Below are 22359 nucleotides of genomic sequence, written 5' to 3'. Positions count from 1 at the left end.
ATTTCATATTCAGAATGAGAAAGCACTTTCAAAATTACAGATACATACTTAAAAATTGCAGGTCTTGTTCTTCTATTTCCTGTTAAACTAAATTTTACCAAAATAATGTCCCCTACTTTCAAATTCTTACTCGAAGATAATTTCACATTTTCTGGTATTTCACCTTCATCTCCTCCTACGTAGTCATCTAAACTGCTTCCACTGTCCATTCATTCTTCTTCCTCACGAGAACTTGTTGGCCTATCACTTAACTCTTGTCTGTTTCTTGTTTTCCCCTTTTTTACATGAGACAATGCCAAGTGCTGCTCTTTGGACCTTAACTCCTTCATAGCTTTTCTCTTCCTTTTTTCCTGCTTCTCTTTTTCCTTCAGCTCATTATATTCCACCCACTTGTCACTAGTCACAACAGTGGGTGTGTGTGCTTTCTTTCTCAATGTGCTTCGTTGTTTGGGTTCTGGCCAAGTGATGAGACTTTCAAAAACTGTTGCTAATGATTTTGGTAGTGTCACTTGGATATGCACTGAAGATGGACTATGGTTGGATGGTGGAGTACCTGAATTATATGAAATACTACTGAGGGTTGTTGATATATCTGCAGGAATAAGACGGCTGGTGGGTGTTGAAGGAACATCTGAATTTTGTAAAATGCTGTGTGTTGAAGATATGTCAATATTATCAACATTCTGAATGGATGAAAGATTAAGTCTGTCTGTGTTTTGTGAAAGATTCTCTGTTGGATTATCTTTAGAGGGAGGTGCTATGCTATCTGTCAGAATGTCATCAGTGTTACCACTAGCACCATGCATTTTAACTTCATCAGCTATTTTTCTCCAGAACTTGAAAAGCAATAATGCTTCTCGATTTCCTTCCCACTCATGATTCCTTTTCTTGGTTGCTCTGAACTCATCAAGGAAGACAGAATCAATTTGCTTTTCTATATATGAGAAATATCTCTGAAGCTCCTCATTTGTCTGAACTGTGGTTGAGGCTGGTACACTACGAACAACTGTCTTGCTGTAATCTACATTGTTCACATTAAATGGAAACAGACCAGTTGCCCTGAAATCAGCATGAATATTTGCCACCATTTTAGGTTCTGCAATAATTTGTGACAGAACAGAAGGTACATCAGATTTTGAAATTTCAGTGCCATTATTTTCAAAACGCCATTTCTGAACAATCTTCTTCCACATTTTTTTCATAGATCCAAAGACAGCTACATCTAATGGTTGCAAGATGTGTGTAGAATCGGGATGCAGAGCAACTAGAATGATCTGATTTTCCCTACAATATCTGCTCAAAGGAAGTTTCAAATGAGAGCAGTGCCCATCTAAAAATATTACTACAGGCCAGGGAATTTAAGCTTCTTTCAAGAACGAATCAAATACATTTGTTATATTCTCAAAAAAACTTTCACCTGTCATCCACCCATTTTCTGTTTTTCCAATGCACCAGTTTGGAGGAGCTGCTTTCACCAATGATGCTGGAATCCTTGCATATTTGAACAGTGTTAAGGGAGGAACAAATTTTCCAGCAGCATTCACTGCAAACAATGTAGTAACGTTATCTTTGTCAGAGTTACATGACTCATCATAAACATGACGGCCACGAGGGCCTATGATTAATTCCCCTTTAGGAGCCAGCAAAAAAGAAGTTTCAGTTTCATCCATATTAAAAATTCTATTTGGGTCATTTAACACATCCATATCAGAATGAGATTTTCACTCTGCAGCGGAGTATGCACTGATATGAAACTTCCTGGCAGATTAAAACTGTGTGCCCGACCAAGACTCGAACCGAGTTCGAGTCTCGGTCGGGCACACAGTTTTAATCTGCCAGGAAGTTTCACATCCATATCATTTAAAGTGATGGATACTTCATGAAACTAGTTTCTTATTTTCTCTTCTGTAACAGAACCTCTAGCGCTATTGACATATTCTGCATGTTTTTGTGACAGAACCTTGTGTCTCTTAAGAAAACCATAATACCACTTTTTTCCAGATCGATTGTTAGTAAATGTACCCCTACAACTTTCCATATCTGCACTCTCAATAGGTTTTAGCAGAGATGCACAGAGATTTTCTTTAGTAACTGGCAATCCCATGCTAGAACAGTCCAAAACCCAGTCCTAAGACAGAATGTGGACCACAGTGCCCGGTAGATTCTTGTGGAGGTACACCAGAAATTTTCTTTCTTAATGTTGTCCTTGGAACTTTGTACAACTTGCCTGCAATAGCAACCTTCATTCCCTCATCAACAGCCTCTAGAGCATCTTTAACGTTGCTGGGAGAATAATGAAACCTCTTATTCTTTGGCTGACTCATTTTTTCTATAAATAATGCACAAAGATGGAGTTACAGAATGTTGCATATTTGAATAGTGCCTATTGCATATTTTGTATCTTACAACCATGGGTAAATTAGTATGATATGCCAAGACAATACTCACAATGAGGTATATATTGATATAAAAATACCAAAAATATTTTAATAAGCCTATTTAAATAAAATTAGCCTAGTGTAATGTAGGACAGAACACCAATATTGATGTTTATGTACCAGTTTTTAGAAGTGGCCAAAACAGGATACATATAGGCCTATGTCTCCACTTACGGCCACATGCATGGCCATAACACGGAACCAGGACTAAATATGGATCTTGTTAATGGCCACATACTTTTGATAACATGTTTTTAGGCTGAGCCACATAAAACTTAAAAGAAATGAAAATATAATGTCTTATCTTACCTTCTTCAACACTGATCATTTCACAAAATGGTGTCTCCAAACAGACAAAATAATGATTATGTAGACAAATGAATAGAGCCTTTCACAAAGTTTATAATAATCTATGGTACAACTGGCTGGTATTCCAGAGAAGCTTAAAAATTAATCTTCGACATCAAGGTGGCCATAAGTAGGGTAGTGGCCAAAACTAGAGCCTTCACCCTACTCATATGTAAATCATAATCAAATGGTAAATATATGTGGTACAAATTACAATGCCCATCACGAATGATTACATGCATTAAAGAGTTACTGATGTGATGCACTTCTTGGCCTTCTTAAGGTATAGGAAAACATAATGCTATGATGTTTCTTGTTGATTTCACGTGTAATGTGCATTCCACCTCTTACAAATAACATTTTTCTCATTATAAAATTAGTGAGTAGAAACTGTCAGTTATGCATAACATTCACTTAGAATTATTTTAGGAAAAATAACAAATAAAAAGAGAAAAAGGAAGGAAGATAACCAACTCAAGCAACACAAGTCCTTCTTAATTATACTTGAGAATATTTACATACTTAATATGAACCAGCAGGGCACTGAAATTAATTTGAAATTATGTACAGTTGGGGAAAGGAGTGAAAATAAATAAGCTCTGGCAGTACAGTGCAAATTGAGCGAAGCATTGTTGAAGCAGAAAATAATCAAACCCACACTTGTCACTGCCATGCTGCTTTGTAAAAGACATATGTTTTCGTCCACAAATCATGTCATTTCGCTTCCGCGTAAGTGCTACTGCTGATAGTTTTGTTACACGATTTGTAAACAAATACGAAATAAAAACAAAGAATATACATTTCACTCCCCATGCGGCACGCTATAATAAAGCGTTTAAAAATACTGATCCGCGTGTACATCCATGACAAGACATATTACCCCGCCTTGATATCTGACGTGTCAGTGGAGCTACGTTCATCCTCATTCCACAACTATAAAAATGTTGTCCAAAGCTATGTTTTATGTTACTTCATAAAAAAAACTTTTAACATTACGTTCTACGCCTATATCAAAGTTGCCCCTTTTCCCCCCTGAAGATTGACTGTTTCGATACAATTGTCACATCACCAGACTCTAGATCAGGTTCCCAATTTTAACTCATTTCAAGTCGCACGATGAGTGATTTAGGAAATGAGTAACTCTAGTTTTAGGAATTTCAAATGACTTGTTTTTGGCTTGTTATGATGTGTGCGTTTGATCGACAAGCAACTACATCGCTGCATCTACGAACGGTATAATTTGAATGAAGTGCCGAAAATGAACTATTTCCATTCTTACATGAAAGCTTTTGTCGTCTTCGTGAGCTGTTTGCTGTTTTGGATCGCTGTCAATTCCGCTATCGTCCACTGCAGCCCCATTCCCAGAATCCTTTCTAGAGCTCCAAATAAGTGTGCTGTTATCCAAAATTTTGACAGATCCATTTCCTGCCATTTAATGTCTTGCAGCAATTCAGGTAACGATGTGACAAAATATTACTAGGTGCTACTACATACTCATTTTCCCACAATCAACACCATATGCTACAAGACACTTGACATAAACACAAAATCTGTTTGTATTTCAAAGAGTAGCACCAGTCAACGTAAGAAACAACACTCACCCATGTGAGCTCTGATAACTTCATTCTTATACGCGAGCAGCAATGAAAATTTCGCCAAACATGTGATATAAATGGCTAGATTTTATAGCCTAATCCTCATGCGCACAGGATTAGCGAATACGTATTTTATCGCTAGCGACTGATCTTGTACGCGAGACTTTGTAGTGTTTTTGTTACAACTATGTTTACGTGGGTTCGATAAACTGGGTTTATGTATTCCTATTTCTTCTTGATGATCATATAAACATTCTAATTTCGTTTCTGAAAACGTGTATCTTGTAGGATTTCGATTACGCCATCGGGTTTCGTTCCTTTTAAACGTTAAACTGTAACGAATTTAAAGTGTTACTTGCTTCTTACGTCACTAAATGCTTTTAAAATGATGGTTTATGAGGGCGAAGAAATTTTGTATAGAGTGAAAGGAAAGAAGTTTTGGACTAACGAGGAAATTTTTCGTTTATTTACCTAACGAGAAGTATATGTTATAGGCATAAATTCTCAAACACTAATATATTTACTTAATTACCAAAGTCGAACTGTAAAGCCCGGTCCACACGCAACGATCTGTCTGCGCAGACATCGGCGCAGATGTTTGTACATGCAAAAGATCGCTGCAAATATGGTGAGTTCACACGACACAAACCCCAATCTACTACTCGCCCGCCATCTGTCGGTGTAGAAAAGAAATATCAGTGGCAAGCGACCACGTTCCCCGTAAACGTCAAAAATTTAATTCAGTTATTTTGAAATATAGAAATGGAGGAAGTTCTGTTGTGGTCTGTGTTCGCAACTTGTGTTGCAAAAACCTTCAGACCAACCGCAGGAAACAGAGAAAGCGGTCAAAATGGTGTAGACAGTGGCTGCGAAAGCGAAAGCAGTTACCTCACTAAATTTACTGCGAGATTTGCAGGGCGAAGCTTAAGAAAGCCAAGCAGATCAAAATACCATAACGTTGGCTGGTATACTTGATCTACTCCTACACCAGATCCTCTACATTTCTGAGCTTTGGATAACTCTTTTCGGTAAACAGTTCGCAACAATTTTTTTTATTTTTTATTACTGTTTCTCTGTTTGCCGAGGCGTCAACTGCCCCCAATTTTTCAATTAGAGCATTGTATGGTGCTGTCTTTTTGTTGCGGTCACCATATTCTTTACTTTTAATCTTCCACAAACATGGGTGGTTTCTATATATTTCAATGAATTCACTAACAAACTCTCGAAAACACTGACGAGTATCAGCCATTTTAATGCCCTGTGCGCTCAAATAAAAACACTAGACTGAGCAAACAGCTGTTTCGCGCCAGATTTGCGGCGATCTCCTGTCCACACGCTCCAACTTGTCTGCGCAGATGTGGTTTGAACCCACAGATTTGAGAGGTTTCGCTCAAACCTCCAGCTGCAACTAACAGGTTTGCACACACCTCAGGTTGGTGCAAATCTTCTGTCCACACGCAACGATCTGTCTGTGCAGATGTGATGTGCGCAGACATTTGCGCAGACAGATCGTTGCGTGTGGACGGGCCTATATTCTCCGTAGCTAGTTAATTTGTAAATTTTTCCACTCACTGTCGCTTTCAATGGCAAAATTCTCTTATACATAAGTAACTTGCCACAAACGACACGTGTTTCGGATTCCTCCCTTTCCATAGTTGGTGAGTGGTTGGGGACACGCAAGTCGCCGAAGCAGCGTGCAACTGAAAGACTTACACCAGGCCATTGAGGCACGTGAAATTATTATTATTGTCAGAATATTCGCTAATCCATTTCGCAAGATTAACAATGTGTTTTAAATTTCGCGTTTAAAAGCTCGTTCTCGCAAGAGAATGGTAGAGATATACCATACCCCAGTTTGACAGTTGCAACGTCTTCCGTGCGAAAGACATATAAACAGGCATCCCTAACACTGAGAAGCAATTGTAAATGTTGAAGACATACCAGATGCCAGGTCTCGATACAATCTCAGTTCGGTTTCACCAAGAGTACTCTTCAGTACTGGAGCCTTACTTAGCTTCCATCTATCACGAATCTCCCACTCAGAACAAAACCCCAAGTAATTGGGAATAAGTGCAGCTGGCTCTTGTATATAGAAGGGTAAAAGAAAGATCTGCATGCTTAACAGCGATTTGCTACAGAAATCTTTCGCATGTTCTAAGTTCAAATACAATTAATTTCCTTGAGACAGAAGAACTTCTATCCACAACTCATCACAGTTTTAGAAAGCATCGCTCGTGCGAAACTCAGCTTGTCATCCACTCACATGACATTCTTCATACCATGGATGATGGACAACAGGTAGATATTGTGTTTCTCGTACCCCAGAAAGTGTTTGACACAGTCTCCCACCGAAGACTGTTAATGAAGATCCGAACATACAGAATAGGTTTCCAAAGATATGAGTGGCTCGAAATCTGATCCGACAGACAGGGTGAGCAGCAATCATAACACTGTTACCTGATGCTGTATTGTACAAGAAGGTGTCGTCGTTGTGACTTGTGCGGGACTGTAGGACTATACACGATGACTTACAGTATTTTTGTTCAGTGTGATAAATGACAGCTTGCTCTAGATGTAGAAAAATGAAGCAATTCAGTGGCGTGCTGCTAGATTAATTACCAGCAGGTTCATCTACATCTACGTGATTACTCTGCTATTCACAATAAAGTGCCTGGCACACGGTTCAATGAACCACCTTCAAGCTCTCTCTCTACTGTTCCACTCTCGAAAGGCGCGCGGGAAAAACGAGCACTTAAATTTTTCTGTGCTAGCCCACATTTCTCTTATTTTTGCGTGATGATCATTTCTCCCAATGTAGGTGGGTCCAAACAGAATGTTTTTGCAATCGGAGGAGATAACTGGTGATTGAATGAGAGGGTCCCATCACAAAGAAAAACGCCTTTGTTTTAATGATTGCCACTCCAATTCACATATCATGTCTGTTGCACTATCTTCCCTATTTCGCGATAGTACAAAACGAGTCGCCCTTCCTTGAACTTTTTCAATGTCATCAATCAGTCTCACCTGCTGTGGATCCCACGCTGCACAGCAATACTCCAAAATAGGGCGGACAAGCGTGGTGTAAGCAATCTCTTTAGTAGATCTGTTCAGTCAAAATGAGAGTCTTATAGAAATGCTCCCTGAACTCAAATGGAAATCCCAAGAGGGAGGATAAGTTCTTTTCGTAAAACATTACTAGCTTTTATAGGTGACTATGATACTAATTTCACCAAATAAATTTTGCGAAAAGCCTGTGAAAAAAAAATAAATATTATGGAATAATGGAGGCATATAGATAGTCATTTTTCCCTCGCTCTATTTGCGAGTGGAACAGGAGAGGGAATGGCTAGTAGAGGTGCAAGGTGTATACCACCATGTATCATATGGTGGCTTGTGGAGTACATATGTATGTAGGTGTACGATTCAATAGTAGTCACATAACTAAAAGCATAAAGTGTCTTATGGAACAACATTCGTGATCTTCCATTGGCAAGTGTTCTGGATAAGAGTTCTGTGGGTGTATTTCGAGAGCCAGAGCACCACATGTCATAAGATAGTGTTTCTGAAACTGTAAATTGCTGGTTGATTAAGTGTTGGAACACTCGGAAAACAGTCAGCACTTACGATAGTTTCATGATAGTGAGTTCTGAGCTTTAAATTCTTTGGGGTTCAAGGATTCTGTTGTGTATTAAGTTGCTGCTTGTTGTGATCTCGCGAACTTTATCGTCATTTATATAGTTTACGTGGCTGGGAACCGTATTATTTCACTGCAATCATTATTTCCAATTGTGTCTCAAACGTGTTAAGTATTTGTTGCAATAGTGTTCTTGAATGATGAACTTTAGTTTTTGCCGTGACTATTGGTGAGATTCCATGACGATGGCCTTTCAGATTTGGCTGCTAAACTTCAAGATTTCCTACTGTTTTTTGTGAGTTAATTCATGGCTGTATGAAATTATTTTGTCCATGCTACTGTGTGTAAATGCTCTACTTGCACTACATCACCACATTTTGCACTACTGGTTTAACTATTTTCAACTCATTTATTACTCATATATTTATGTGCACATTTCTGGAATAAAAATTTATTTTGAACTTTAAACTATTCGTTTGAGCCCGCATTACCTTGCTACAGGATTTTATGTAATTATATATTCATTAATTAAATTATTTATTTATTACACATTTTCATTTTCACTAATCTGTCTCTGCTAACAAAATATGTCAGGAATATTTAATTGTGTTAGGATTTGGACTTAAAAGAGATGGAAAACAACAACAGTGGGAAAATGTGCATTCTGGGACAATCTGCAGTCTTGCCATATTTCCATGACGTTACCAATGACATCATGTAATTTGCCAGAATGCTCTCCCACTCATTTGACATCACATTCCAAAATGGCAAATTGCCCTAAGTATAAAATGGCGAGAAATTCTCAAAAACCTCAGTTTTCTCCACCATTCTAATGCCTCAGTTCACTTGTGTTAAGAGCCCACTTGTCCTAAGTGTAAACCGATGGGAAAGTCAAAAAATCAAAGATGGGCAATTGTACTATTGATGGGATAGTCAGACGATCCAAGATAGCAGAAATACGACACTTCTGCTAAGTATAGACTTCCAGATGATAGACCTGAGATTACTGGGTCATCTTGCATGGTTGTCAGGTCGCTTGCACTAAGTAAAGAATCCAAGATATCCACTTGTCCCACCGGATTTTCTTCTCATGTCACAGATAACGGGAACAGCCTATATGGTTTCCAAGTGACTCATGCTAAGAGGCCATTTGTGCCAAGTTTATAGTCCCAGTTCAAAATGGTGCGATATTAAACATTTACGATGTCTGTAGTAGGATAGGATAGGATAGGAGCAATTGCATTAGTATCATCGCATCAGTTTGTTTAAACAAACGCCACATGGGAAAGGCCACTCATGTTGTGCTGCAGAGGGCTTCAAAAACCACCACTCCATTAGCCGAATGTGTGTTCTGTCAGTTCTGGAGTGTAGTGTGGAGTTTTCTAAAAACCTTACCACCACCCTGTGTCCAGCTGCATGGCATCACTTGTGTCTGCAATGACTTTCAGTCCCTAGGGCATGCCACTGACAACTGACAAGTATGGTGTGACACATGGCCAATGACACACTGCTATGACCATGCCGACTGCCACCTGATGCATATGTCAGCAGGCGGGCTGGAGCCTGGGTTGATGTGTCTGAACTTACATTATAGTTTTTGGTATTCCATTTATAACATGTAGGAATGCACTTAGGCCTGCACATACATACTTTCTTGACCTACTTTCCTCTAAGCCATTACCTTGCAGGTTGAAACTGATGCACACATGTCTAAATCTTTAGCGTATTCCAACGTAGGACGGTTGCTGTTCATAGTTGATTTACTACACCTAGCCTCCTTCCAGCACGAAACTGCTGGGTCACTCCATTTACGTATTGCAAAAATGAAACTGGAAATATCTACAGAAACACCAGAAACATGTGTCTCATCACTTTTAGGATGGACACTGTATATAGTGCCTCAAGCCATTGCGCGCGCGCGCATATATACACATACAGTGGGTATGTTTGGACAAAATCGATGCAGGGCAGTTCACACATATTTCCAAATACAATGAATCTATATGCTTACAAGGCTATGAACTTTCAGATACTAGTGTAACTACTAAACCCATAGACATGGTAATGAAAGAACATATTTAGTGAAAACTGATGGGGGGGGGGGGGGAGGAGGCTTGAAGCTCACAGTTACTGCATTCTTCTTATATCATCACCCACCTAAAAGTTCATCAAAATGCATAGTCAGTGTAGTGCATTTGGTAAAGTAGGTAGTGGTAGTAGGTAGGTGGTAGTAGTAGTAGTAGTAGTAGTAGTAGTAGTAGCAACAGCAGCAGCAGTGCATTAAACCCATAGATTCAAACATAAGGTTCCTCTACTACTTTATCACATTTCACGTTTTCCTCAGTTGGTACTTACACTATATGGGAAAATACAGTAATATGTACACATATTCCAGCAATAAAGAATAATTTCAGTTATAAATGAAATGTTAAAGAGTTAACATCACTACTATTCAGTATACTGCACCAAACACCAAAACTGCCCATATTACCATCATGTAAGCATTGTCAATATATATACAGGGTGGTCCATTGATAGTGACCGGGCCCAATATCTCGCGAAATAAGCATCAAACGAAAATCTACAAAGAACGAAACTCGTCTAGCTTGAAGGGGGAAACCACAGGGCGCTATGGTTGGCCTACTAGATGGCCATCTATCACAAAGCGAAAAAAGTGGTCCAACTAAATCAGTCTTATCTCTTTACATACTTCACGAATATGTAGTAAAAATCGGGGTTCCTACACTCCTGGAAATGGAAAAAAGAACACATTGACACCGGTGTGTCAGACCCACCATACTTGCTCCGGACACTGCGAGAGGGCTGTACAAGCAATGATCACACGCACGGCACAGCGGACACACCAGGAACCGCGGTGTTGGCCGTCGAATGGCGCTAGCTGCGCAGCATTTGTGCACCGCCGCCGTCAGTGTCAGCCAGTTTGCCGTGGCATACGGAGCTCCATCGCAGTCTTTAACACTGGTAGCATGCCGCGACAGCGTGGACGTGAACCGTATGTGCAGTTGACGGACTTTGAGCGAGGGCGTATAGTGGGTATGCGGGAGGCCGGGTGGACGTACCGCCGAATTGCTCAACACGTGGGGTGTGAGGTCTCCACAGTACATCGATGTTGTCGCCAGTGGTCGGCGGAAGGTGCACGTGCCCGTCGACCTGGGACCGGACCGCAGCGACGCACGGATGCACGCCAAGACCGTAGGATCCTACGCAGTGCCGTAGGGGACCGCACCGCCACTTCCCAGCAAATCAGGGACACTGTTGCTCCTGGGGTATCGGCGAGGACCATTCGCAACCGTCTCCATGAAGCTGGGCTACGGTCCCGCACACCGTTAGGCCGTCTTCCGCTCACGCCCCAACATCGTGCAGCCCGCCTCCAGTGGTGTCGCGACAGGCGTGAATGGAGGGACGAATGGAGACGTGTCGTCTTCAGCGATGAGAGTCGCTTCTGCCTTGGTGCCAATGATGGTCGTATGCGTGTTTGGCGCCGTGCAGGTGAGCGCCACAATCAGGACTGCATACGACCGAGGCACACAGGGCCAACACCCAGCATCATGGTGTGGGGAGCGATCTCCTACACTGGCCGTACACCACTGGTGATCGTCGAGGGGACACTGAATAGTGCACGGTACATCCAAACCGTCATCGAACCCATCGTTCTACCATTCCTAGACTGGCAAGGGAACTTGCTGTTCCAACAGGACAATGCACGTCCGCATGTATCCCGTGCCACCCAACGTGCTCTAGAAGGTGTAAGTCAACTACCCTGGCCAGCAAGATCTCCGGATCTGTCCCCCGTTGAGCATGTTTGGGACTGGCTGAAGCGTCGTCTCACGCGGTCTGCACATCCAGCATGAACGCTGGTCCAACTGAGGCGCCAGGTGGAAATGGCATGGCAAGCCGTTCCACAGGACTACATCCAGCATCTCTACGATCGTCTCCATGGGAGAATAGCAGCCTGCATTGCTGCGAAAGGTGGATATACACTGTACTAGTGCCGACATTGTGCATGCTCTGTTGCCTGTGTCTATGTGCCTGTGGTTCTGTCAGTGTGATCATGTGATGTATCTGACCCCAGGAATGTGTCAATAAAGTTTCCCCTTCCTGGGACAATGAATTCACGGTGTTCTTATTTCAATTTCCAGGAGTGTATTTAAAAAAAACGCAGTTGATATCCCTTTGACCTATGGCAGCGCCATCTAGCGGGTCAACTATAGCGCCATCTGGTTTCCCCCTTCAAGCTAGACAAGTTTTGTTCTTTGTAGTTTTTTCGTTTGACGCTTATTTCATGAGATATTTGGCCCGGTCATGATGAATGGACCACCCTGTATACATGTATATGTGTGCATATGTATATGTGAATGGTTTTGCTGATTTTTTTGTTTTGTTTTTGTTATTTCCAGGTAACATGGTGGAGCACCACTGATGAAAACACTATAAAAGGAGAGCATATCAGTATTCAATGTATTATTTAATTTATATTCTAGCCAAAATAAAAATGTCAGTGTTGGAATGATGTCTGACAGTGAGTTCTACCCAATTGTGGTATTTGAAAACCAACGATACTGCTACAGGAAAGTGATACTAGCTGGATCAGAATGGTGTTGGTTATGCAGTAACTGAGTTGCAATAGCAGGCACATTTGCTCGAAATAGATTCCCACAGTGTTATTACGCAATCACAAGATCACTGCAGATTACTTTCCATGGGCAACTGAACTTCTCAATTAAACAGGGAGTAGTCATATGCAGGCAAAGACTTTTAAGAATTTAACGTATGCTAGTTACACTATACAGTGTGCACTCGACCAGAGGCTGAGTGGGCAGCCTTGTATGTTCAGATTTGATGAAAGCCTATGGTTCAATTTAACAAAATTACTATGGCAAACAGCTGAGCCCCCAGTAGAAAACTTAGTTCAATATTTTGCACTTGTTACACATCAATATGCAGTAATATGTATAGGTTTAGCACATTTAGAACTGTATTCTTATTTGAGCATTTACATATATCCAACTATATGTATGAGCTTACAAGATACTAAAAGAAATGTGTAAGACATGTGTGTGTTTTTTCCTACAAAATCCCATGTATGCTGATGGAATCACACAGTTGTTATAATGAGTGAATGGTGATAATGATGATGTTTGGTTTGTGGGGCGCTCATCTGCGTGGTCTTCATCGCCCATACAAAGCCCCAACTTTGACACAGTCCAAGTTCTACACAATCAAATCGAGTCACTATCACGAATGACGGTGATGATGATGATGATGAAGTAATAAGGACAACACAAACACCCAGTCCCTGGGCAGAGAAAATCCCCATCCTGGCCGGTAAATGTACCTGGGATGAGTGGATGGATGAAACACTGCCTGCAGAAGGACTATGTGGCAGTTAATTGGTCTGAGAACAATGCAGAAAAACAGAATAAGAAGAGGAATGGTTCACTACTGCCAGGCAATATACGATCGATAGTTGTAGGTCTATTGGACAGTGACAAGAGAAATGTTCTTATGGTTCTGCTAGTGCATCCTGACTTCACTTCACTTCAAACATTTATAAATATTTTCAAAAACAATATTCTAGCCCACGCATCAACTATTGTAGCAGTACTGACAGACATCAATGGTATTACAAAGAAAACTTCCAGACAAAGCAGTGATATCCCACCACCTCAAGGAGTAAAGCTGAATCCTGTCTTTATATTTGATGATGTACTGGTGGAAAATGCAGGTGACATATGAAGTTAATGTGCCAGCTGCTGTGGCCGAGCGGTTTTAGGCGCTTCAGTCCAGAACCGTGCTGCTGCTATGGTTGCAGATTCGAATCCTGCTGCGGGCATGGATGTGTGTGATGTCCTTAGCTTAGTTAGGTTTAAGTAGTTCTAAGTCTAGGGGACTGATGACCTCAAATGTTAAATCCCATAATGCTTAGAGCCATTTTTTGAAGTCGATGTCTTTTGTTTGGGTCAGACATACTCTGGGATTCCAAATCGTTGGTAAGAGATAATTCGAACCTTATTATTGCTTTCAAGCAAGATAATATGAATTTAAAACATATTTATCTAACAAATGTGTGAATTGACATGACATTCAATGAATTTATAAATTTATACAGAGACTGCTAGAATCAGACAACGGATGGGTTTTTGGTTACTTATAAAATAAGGCATCTGAATGATGGTCAGTACCAACAAAATTTTCAGAAGTTTATATAGGGTGAAGAAAAAATGTGTCACGGAATTTTAACCCCAGATTGCTGATGCCATTAGGAACCAAAATTACTGCTGATGTGTAGGCCGACAATGCACCATTTTTAAAATATGGAAACTTGGTGCCTCACACTCTGATTGGCCGTGGGATTGCCCTGTTGGCATTCATCAGTTGATGGACAGCACTATGGTTGTCAGTTCACACGTACAAATGTCCCTCGCCCTAACACTGCCCCAATCTGATATTGCTGTTTGTCTGTACCTCACATCAGAAGCATTCTCACATATGCTTTGCTTCGGAGCACACACACATCACCTATGATTTAGTCATAGAGTAAGCATGGAGGCACAGTATTCATTTGAAGAACAATGAGATATGGTTTTTGTTTATGGACTAGCCAATGGTAATGCACATGAAGCTCAACAGTTGTATGTGGAACGGTACCCAGCAAGACGCCACCCACACCCACAAATGTTTACAGCAATTCACCGGCGACTTGGCGAAACAGGCTTGTTAGTGGGGTATCATGATAATGCTGGAAGACCTCGAACTCGATGGGATGTTACAGTTAAAGAGATTGTTCTCGAGCACTTCAAGGAAGCACATACAACAAGTACTCAAGTGGGTGGACATGACACAGGGGTTACTCATCAGTTAGACTGGTATGTTTTGAGGGATGATGCTAGCATCCATTTAATTTCCACCCTAGTCAAGACCTAAATCCTGTGGCGGACTATGAACACAGGCTAGGGTTTTGCCGGTGGTGTCTGCAATGTGTTGCATGAGATCCCAACTTTCCTGCCATTGTATTGTTTACCGACAAGTGCATCTTCTATCAGGATGGCCTTTACAACAGTCGAAATGTTCGTTCTGGGCAAGGGGAAATCCTCACATCACGTACATGCATGGACAGCAGGAACGATTTTCGCTCAACATTTCGGAAGGCGTTGTGGATGACCATCTGATTTGGCAAGTCTGTCTACCTCCTCGACTTACTGGAGCAAATTACCTTCACTTTTGGCAAGAACTATAACTGGCCTGCTGGAAGATGTTCCCCTGGACATACCGCTATGCATGTGGTCGCAGCATGAGGAACACCCACACATAAGAGGGTGCTGTGTGCAGATATTTAAATGAATTCTTCGACGGTCGGATAATTGGCAGAGGTGCTCGTAGGACATGGCCCCTGCCATCACCAGACCTCACGCCACTGGACTTTTCCCTGTGGGGATTCTTCAACGTTCTAGTTCACCCACCTGGTCGCAAACCACCTAGAAATGAAGAGGAATTAATGGACTGCATTCAACATGCTGCCAATCACATCAGGGCAATGCCAGGAATCTTTGAAAGAGTTCAGAAAAACACTGTTCGACGTTACAAAACTTTTGTCGCGTCAGAGGGACGACAGTTCGAGCACCTCTTTATGTAAACAATGTCCTAGCTACAAAAAAGGCCCTTTTCAGCGCTGACACAACTTGTAAAAGACTTTCTGTAAGCGAACTAACACTTGTTGATGGGTTTGTTTCTGGTACATCTTATCATGAAACTACAAAGGATGTTTCAGGATCCCGGGGGATTCGCCTCCGGGCCCCCAGAGTGGGAGGCTGGCGCGCTACCACCGAGTGTGCAGGCCACCTTCGATACATCATGATCTCCGGCAGGCAAAGCATTCGTGGTCATGCATTGTACAGAGCATCCAGCAACAGGGCAATCCTGTGGCCAGTAGGAGCATGTGGCGCCAAGTTTCCGTAGTTAAAATATTATGTGTTGTCTATCTGCACAAAATTAGTAATTTTGGTTCCCACTGGCATCAGCTATCCAGGATTAAAATTTTGTGACACTATTTTTCTCCACACTGTATATGCACGTGCATGGTCGCACGTGCGTAAGTGTGTGTTTGTGTGTATGTGTGTGTGTGTGTGTGTGTGTGTGTGTACTTAGAGACTGTTGTTTTGTTCCAGTTGGAAATGTAAAACAGGTGCCATTGTTGCATGGCTGGCTACACATCATGGGCCAATACATCTGGAACAGTGATTCATACCAGTTCATGTCATCTCAGGACTGTGATGATATGGCACCCAAACCACCATATGTTGATGATGAAAGAAGTATAACTATCATACAATAATTTTTTTATATATGTGTATATGTATACTTTCAGATCAATATTTTTTCCTATGCAAAAATAACAGTGCATAGGCAATGTCTCAGGGCAGGTGGCCTAACAATCTGGGTAATGAGTTGACTGCACCATCTCAGGGCTTGTAACTTGATTTTGCAGATGACTAAGAGTGTGCATGCATATTCGAGAAGGAGCTAGAGGGTTACGCATTTTCACAAGGAAACTTGAGTGAAGTGGCTGCGAATGAGATTATACACTCCTGGAAATTGAAATAAGAACACCGTGAATTCATTGTCCCAGGAAGGGGAAACTTTATTGACACATTCCTGGGGTCAGATACATCACATGATCACACTGACAGAACCACAGGCACATAGACACAGGCAACAGAGCATGCACAATGTCGGCACTAGTACAGTGTATATCCACCTTTCGCAGCAATGCAGGCTGCTATTCTCCCATGGAGACGATCGTAGAGATGCTGGATGTAGTCCTGTGGAACGGCTTGCCATGCCATTTCCACCTGGCGCCTCAGTTGGACCAGCGTTCATGCTGGATGTGCAGACCGCGTGAGACGACGCTTCAGCCAGTCCCAAACATGCTCAACGGGGGACAGATCCGGAGATCTTGCTGGCCAGGGTAGTTGACTTACACCTTCTAGAGCACGTTGGGTGGCACGGGATACATGCGGACGTGCATTGTCCTGTTGGAACAGCAAGTTCCCTTGCCAGTCTAGGAATGGTAGAACGATGGGTTCGATGACGGTTTGGATGTACCGTGCACTATTCAGTGTCCCCTCGACGATCACCAGTGGTGTACGGCCAGTGTAGGAGATCGCTCCCCACACCATGATGCTGGGTGTTGGCCCTGTGTGCCTCGGTCGTATGCAGTCCTGATTGTGGCGCTCACCTGCACGGCGCCAAACACGCATACGACCATCATTGGCACCAAGGCAGAAGCGACTCTCATCGCTGAAGACGACACGTCTCCATTCGTCCCTCCATTCACGCCTGTCGCGACACCACTGGAGGCGGGCTGCACGATGTTGGGGCGTGAGCGGAAGACGGCCTAACGGTGTGCGGGACCATAGCCCAGCTTCATGGAGACGGTTGCGAATGGTCCTCGCCGATACCCCAGGAGCAACAGTGTCCCTGATTTGCTGGGAAGTGGCGGTGCGGTCCCCTACGGCACTGCGTAGGATCCTACGGTCTTGGCGTGCATCCGTGCGTCGCTGCGGTCCGGTCCCAGGTCGACGGGCACGTGCACCTTCCGCCGACCACTGGCGACAACATCGATGTACTGTGGAGACCTCACACCCCACGTGTTGAGCAATTCGGTGGTACGTCCACCTGACCTCCCGCATGCCCACTATACGCCCTCGCTCAAAGTCCGTCAACTGCACATACGGTTCACGTCCACGCTGTTGCGGCATGCTACCAGTGTTAAAGACTGCGATGGAGCTCCGTATGCCACGGCAAACTGGCTGACACTGACGGCGGCGGTGCTCAAATGCTGCGCAGCTAGCGCCATTCGACAGCCAACACCACGGTTCCTGGTGTGTCCGCTGTGCCGTGCGTGTGATCATTGCTTGTACAGCCCTCTCGCAGTGTCCGGAGCAAGTATGGTGGGTCTGACACACCTGTGTCAATGTGTTCTTTTTTCCATTTCCAGGAGTGTATGTATCTGTCTTTCAATCTCTATATTTGTCTATATAATTTTTTTACATGGTACTTACAGACTGTTGTATTGTTATCAGAAATTCTGAATAATTTCAGTCTGCCACTACCTATGCCCACACCTGGACCATAACAAGTGACAGTACTACCACCAGCATCATTGCCCATATTTGGACCATTCCTAGCACTGCCACAGACATTGTTGCCCACACTCAGAGTGTCATGAGTGTTGCGGTATCATCTGCTCTGTCACCAGCTCTCTGGCCTGCACCATTACCCACATTGATGACATCTACATAAACCTGACCCAGACTGTCAATCTCTGGATGTGGATATCAAACTGTTAATAATGATCATTTTTTGGGGCAGCAGCAGCTTCTCAGCCTTCTCTGTTAGTGCCCATGCACATCAGGTATGTTGCACCACAGCATAGTCACACTCAGTAATTTGAAAAGCACTTGAGGACAGGATATAAATCGCTCACATCGATAACTGAGTTAGGTATCGTGAGCCTACCCTACTCCTAACCAACTGTCAACAAGTTTTGTAATGAGAAGTTTCCAAGATCGTAGGCAATTCATGATATCCCACCATTAAGTGTAGTGATGCAATATGTTGTAAGTTCATAGGTCTGCCAAAACTGGAAGGTGTTGTTAGCACATCCCTCATACCTGTCTGGGATGAAATTGACATGGCATTGCAAGGCACCTTAACTGGTGAATGGTATAGGAACTTTATCTTAAAACACATACATATGCGATTCTGTGATTCAAAGGAAGAGATTCCAGGGAAGCTGTTAGTATGAGGGTTGGAACTTTAACAGTGGCAAATATTTATTTACAGATCGTACAAAATGGATACCTGTTTCAAAGTTTTACTGCCCTTCAAAGTAGTCAGCTGCATTGTGTGTAACACGTTGCCAGCGATGTGGAAGTCGTAGGATACTCTTAGCAGTGCCAGTTGTGTTGACAGTTCGAGCGGCGCAGTCTATTGGCCGACGAATTTGTAGCAGTTCTGAAGCGAATGCCGTGAAGTGTTTCCTTCAGTTTAGAAATCGAGTTGAACTTATGGGGGCTTAAGTCAGGGGAGTACAGTAGGTGGTATCGCACTTAGCAGCCCCATCAGTGAAGCAAATCAGTAATAGCTTGCACTCTACGTGCTTGAGCATTGTCTTGCAAAATGATGGTCAGGTCCTGCAGAAAGTGTCATCACTTCTGTCTCTATGCTGTTCATTTTTGGAACATAACCTATGACCAGGTTAGAGACAGAAGTGATGAAACTTTCTGCAGGATCTGGCCATCATTTTGCAGGATAATGTTCAAGTACGTACAGTGCAAGCTGTTACTGATTTGTTTGACTGATGGGGCTGCTAAGTGCTATACCACCTGCTGCACTCCCTTCACTTAAGCCCTCGTGAGTTCAACTCGATTACTAAACTGAAGAAAACACTTCACGGCATTCACTTCGGAACTGTTACAAATTCGTCGGGTAATAGACTCGAACTGTCAACACAGCTGGCACTGATAAGAGTATCCTACGATTTCCACATCACTGGCAACAGGTTATACACAATGCTGGTGACTACTTTGAAGGTCAGTAAAACTTTGTCCGCAACTCGTGGTCGTGCGGTAGCGTTCTCGCTTCCCACGCCCGGGTTCCCGGGTTCGATTCCCGGCGGGGTCAGGGATTTTCTCTGCTTCGTGATGACTGGGTGTTGTGTGCTGTCCTTAGGTTAGTTAGGTTTAAGTAGTTCTAGGGGACTGATGACCATAGATGTTAAGTCCCATAGTGCTCAGAGCCAGTAAAACTTTGAAACACGTATGTATTTTGTAAGAGCTGTAAATAAATAGTTGCTACTATTAAAGTTCCAACCCTCGTAGATACTGTTATTTGGGCGTTAAGAGACGTGTATTTGATCCAGTAAGTAGGGAGTTTTCTTACACTCCTCTTCCAAAGGGTACTGCTAGTAAAAAGGACGTTATTAATGATCAAAATGACAACAACTTTTGCTTTTCATGCTCACTTCTGCGCTGAAAGAGAAATATTAAGATACATCCTGAATATAAATATCACTAACTCACGGGTGATATTCGTAGGTATTATGATAGTGAATTCCTCACGAAACTCCAGGATGTCGCTAAATTTCAGAGACAGAATTCCCATATACTTATTTATGTACGCAGCTTGGAAGAGTGCAAGCCTGATAAGCAGAATAATGATTTTCATAAACTTGCTGGACCGCTTCACTTCTCTGATATCGCTAGTCAGCATGTGAAATATGTAGATTTGTTGACGATCTCCTAGGAGAAGAACCAGCACTACTGATGGATCAAGAAAATGTCCCACCTAATTTAATCCCAATTTCAAGACGTCATGGTTTATTGCATATTTGTCCTAGGTACCCAAACCCATTTTATTCAAGTGAGGAATTAACAGTGCATCTGCTACACAGGAACCAGCGCATGTAGAGATGCTTACTTGGGTGAAAAAATTAAGTTCTTGAAGTTGAAGAATTTTCTGCATAAGGAGCATGTAGACTTTATAGTATAAATGATCTTCTGTGGCAGGCTGTGAGGGTGACGCCACTGCCTCAGATAAAACCCTCGTAGAACGACAAGTGCCATTTGCAATAGTGTATCAGATTGCATATTCATACAACTTGAGCAGTAACTGTTACAGATAATACATTAGGGAAGATCCTGAAGATGGTTGCATTCTATGCTTGAAGAGCTTGCAAAGGAAGTTGTGATTTAACACACTAACATTCCTGTAATTATCACATGGGAAATACAATCTTTGTATGATAATGCAACTCTGCTGTAGTTTGAGGTTGCCATTAGCTAATACAGCTGGAATGTAGCTTACCCTCCATTGCTATTGAATCGCTAAATTCTATGGTTCAGTGCACACTTCATTGCAGTCTGAATTACTCCGATGACATATTGTACAATTTGAGTGGGTTTGATGCTCATTTCTTTATTGAGCATTTTGCTGATTTTTGTTTGTACAATGATCAGGTTATTATCCTAGCTGAGAACACAGAGAAATATATTTCATTTTCCTGCAAAGACACCAAGAATTTTATGTTGCGTTCCCTGCATTCATTAAGATTCATGCATCTCTTCGGAAACTAGCTGAAACCAGTTTCTGAAGAGATGCCTGCATGAACCAGGAAGATATACATGTGGCAGTGTAACACCTCTGGCTGGAGAAAAGGAAGACCGCTGCCCTGGGAGGCAAGGAAAGTTTAGCATGCTCTGTATGCTTGTAATGATTACACAAGTTACGTATATTGTGCTCAGTAATAAATAGTGAGGATATCGTATCTCTATGGTGTGTCACTATTTTACCGCTACACCTCCGATACTCTATCTGTCCCAGTGGTGACCCGAATTTCCGCGTCGTGCCGCGATTTTGCTGTTAAGTCGAAAACCTTCCATGTCGATTACACTATCGAGAATGCTGCCGTTACTAACGGTACAACCTCGCCGACAGCATCTCTCAACAAGTGATAGTGACATGCATGATCATTCCGTGGGCAAAGTCGCTAAGTACCCACCGAGACTTGGGCGATACTACAATGCCGAACGATGTAGCGACAATACCTTCATTGTTCGCCGACATCTTTGGCGCTGATGTCAAACAGCAAATTGTGCCACGATGAGAGTCAAAATATCAGAGTGACTTCACCATAAACTTTCAAGATTTGACACTGAGTGAATCACTTCCTGGAACTTCAGACAAAAGTGCTGCAGAGAATCACAATGACCTATGGCCACCTGCTTCCGAAACAATCTTTAATTTAGATGCCTTCGAGCTTCTCACAGAACAAAACACCGCGAGTTCCAGTACTGGTTATCATGAACATTATGACACTCGTGTTAGTGACCTGAACCATATGGACGCCTCCCACAGTGCCGTTACGGTTGGACAACAATGGCTGCACCATACCACTCCGCCATTCTGTTTCGCCATCCATCTATCAATGGACTGTTGGATCAAGGTTTACATAATCTTTCAGTTCCTGTGAATTCTAATTTTCGAAATTCGGTTCCGACTGTTGCGACTAAATGCGAGGTCCACGAAACAGACTATGACACCATTCAAATCGCAGCCACACAGGTCATCACAACCGAATCGCTTCCAGTCCAGCATCGTGCTTCGCATGTGTATAACCCACACCCAACACCAAAGCTAACAATGGAATCCGTGAACGCGTTTTTCACGACCTCGCCTCAGAAAGATCAGATTCTGCTGCCTCCCAGTTCGAGTGACGTCACACCCGCGTCAGCCGCGTCACTGCTACAATGTCTAACACGCT

General features: G+C 42.6%; 1 protein-coding gene across 1 annotated transcript in view; it reads right to left on the bottom strand.

The window, feature by feature from the left end:
• LOC126263160 (protein FAM219A) overlaps positions 1-4340 on the bottom strand; it is a 123540-nt gene extending 119200 nt beyond the window's left edge. The window contains exon 1 of the mRNA XM_049960200.1: positions 4066-4340. Coding sequence (XP_049816157.1) covers positions 4066-4218 — 153 coding nt within the window. The 5' untranslated portion in view covers positions 4219-4340. The remainder of the gene's footprint in view (positions 1-4065) is intronic.
• Positions 4341-22359: the final 18019 nt, after the last annotated feature.

Source organism: Schistocerca nitens, chromosome 6 (genome assembly GCF_023898315.1).
Source record: "Schistocerca nitens isolate TAMUIC-IGC-003100 chromosome 6, iqSchNite1.1, whole genome shotgun sequence".
Taxonomy (NCBI): domain Eukaryota; kingdom Metazoa; phylum Arthropoda; class Insecta; order Orthoptera; family Acrididae; genus Schistocerca; species Schistocerca nitens.
This window is presented reverse-complemented; position numbering and strand designations above follow the sequence as displayed.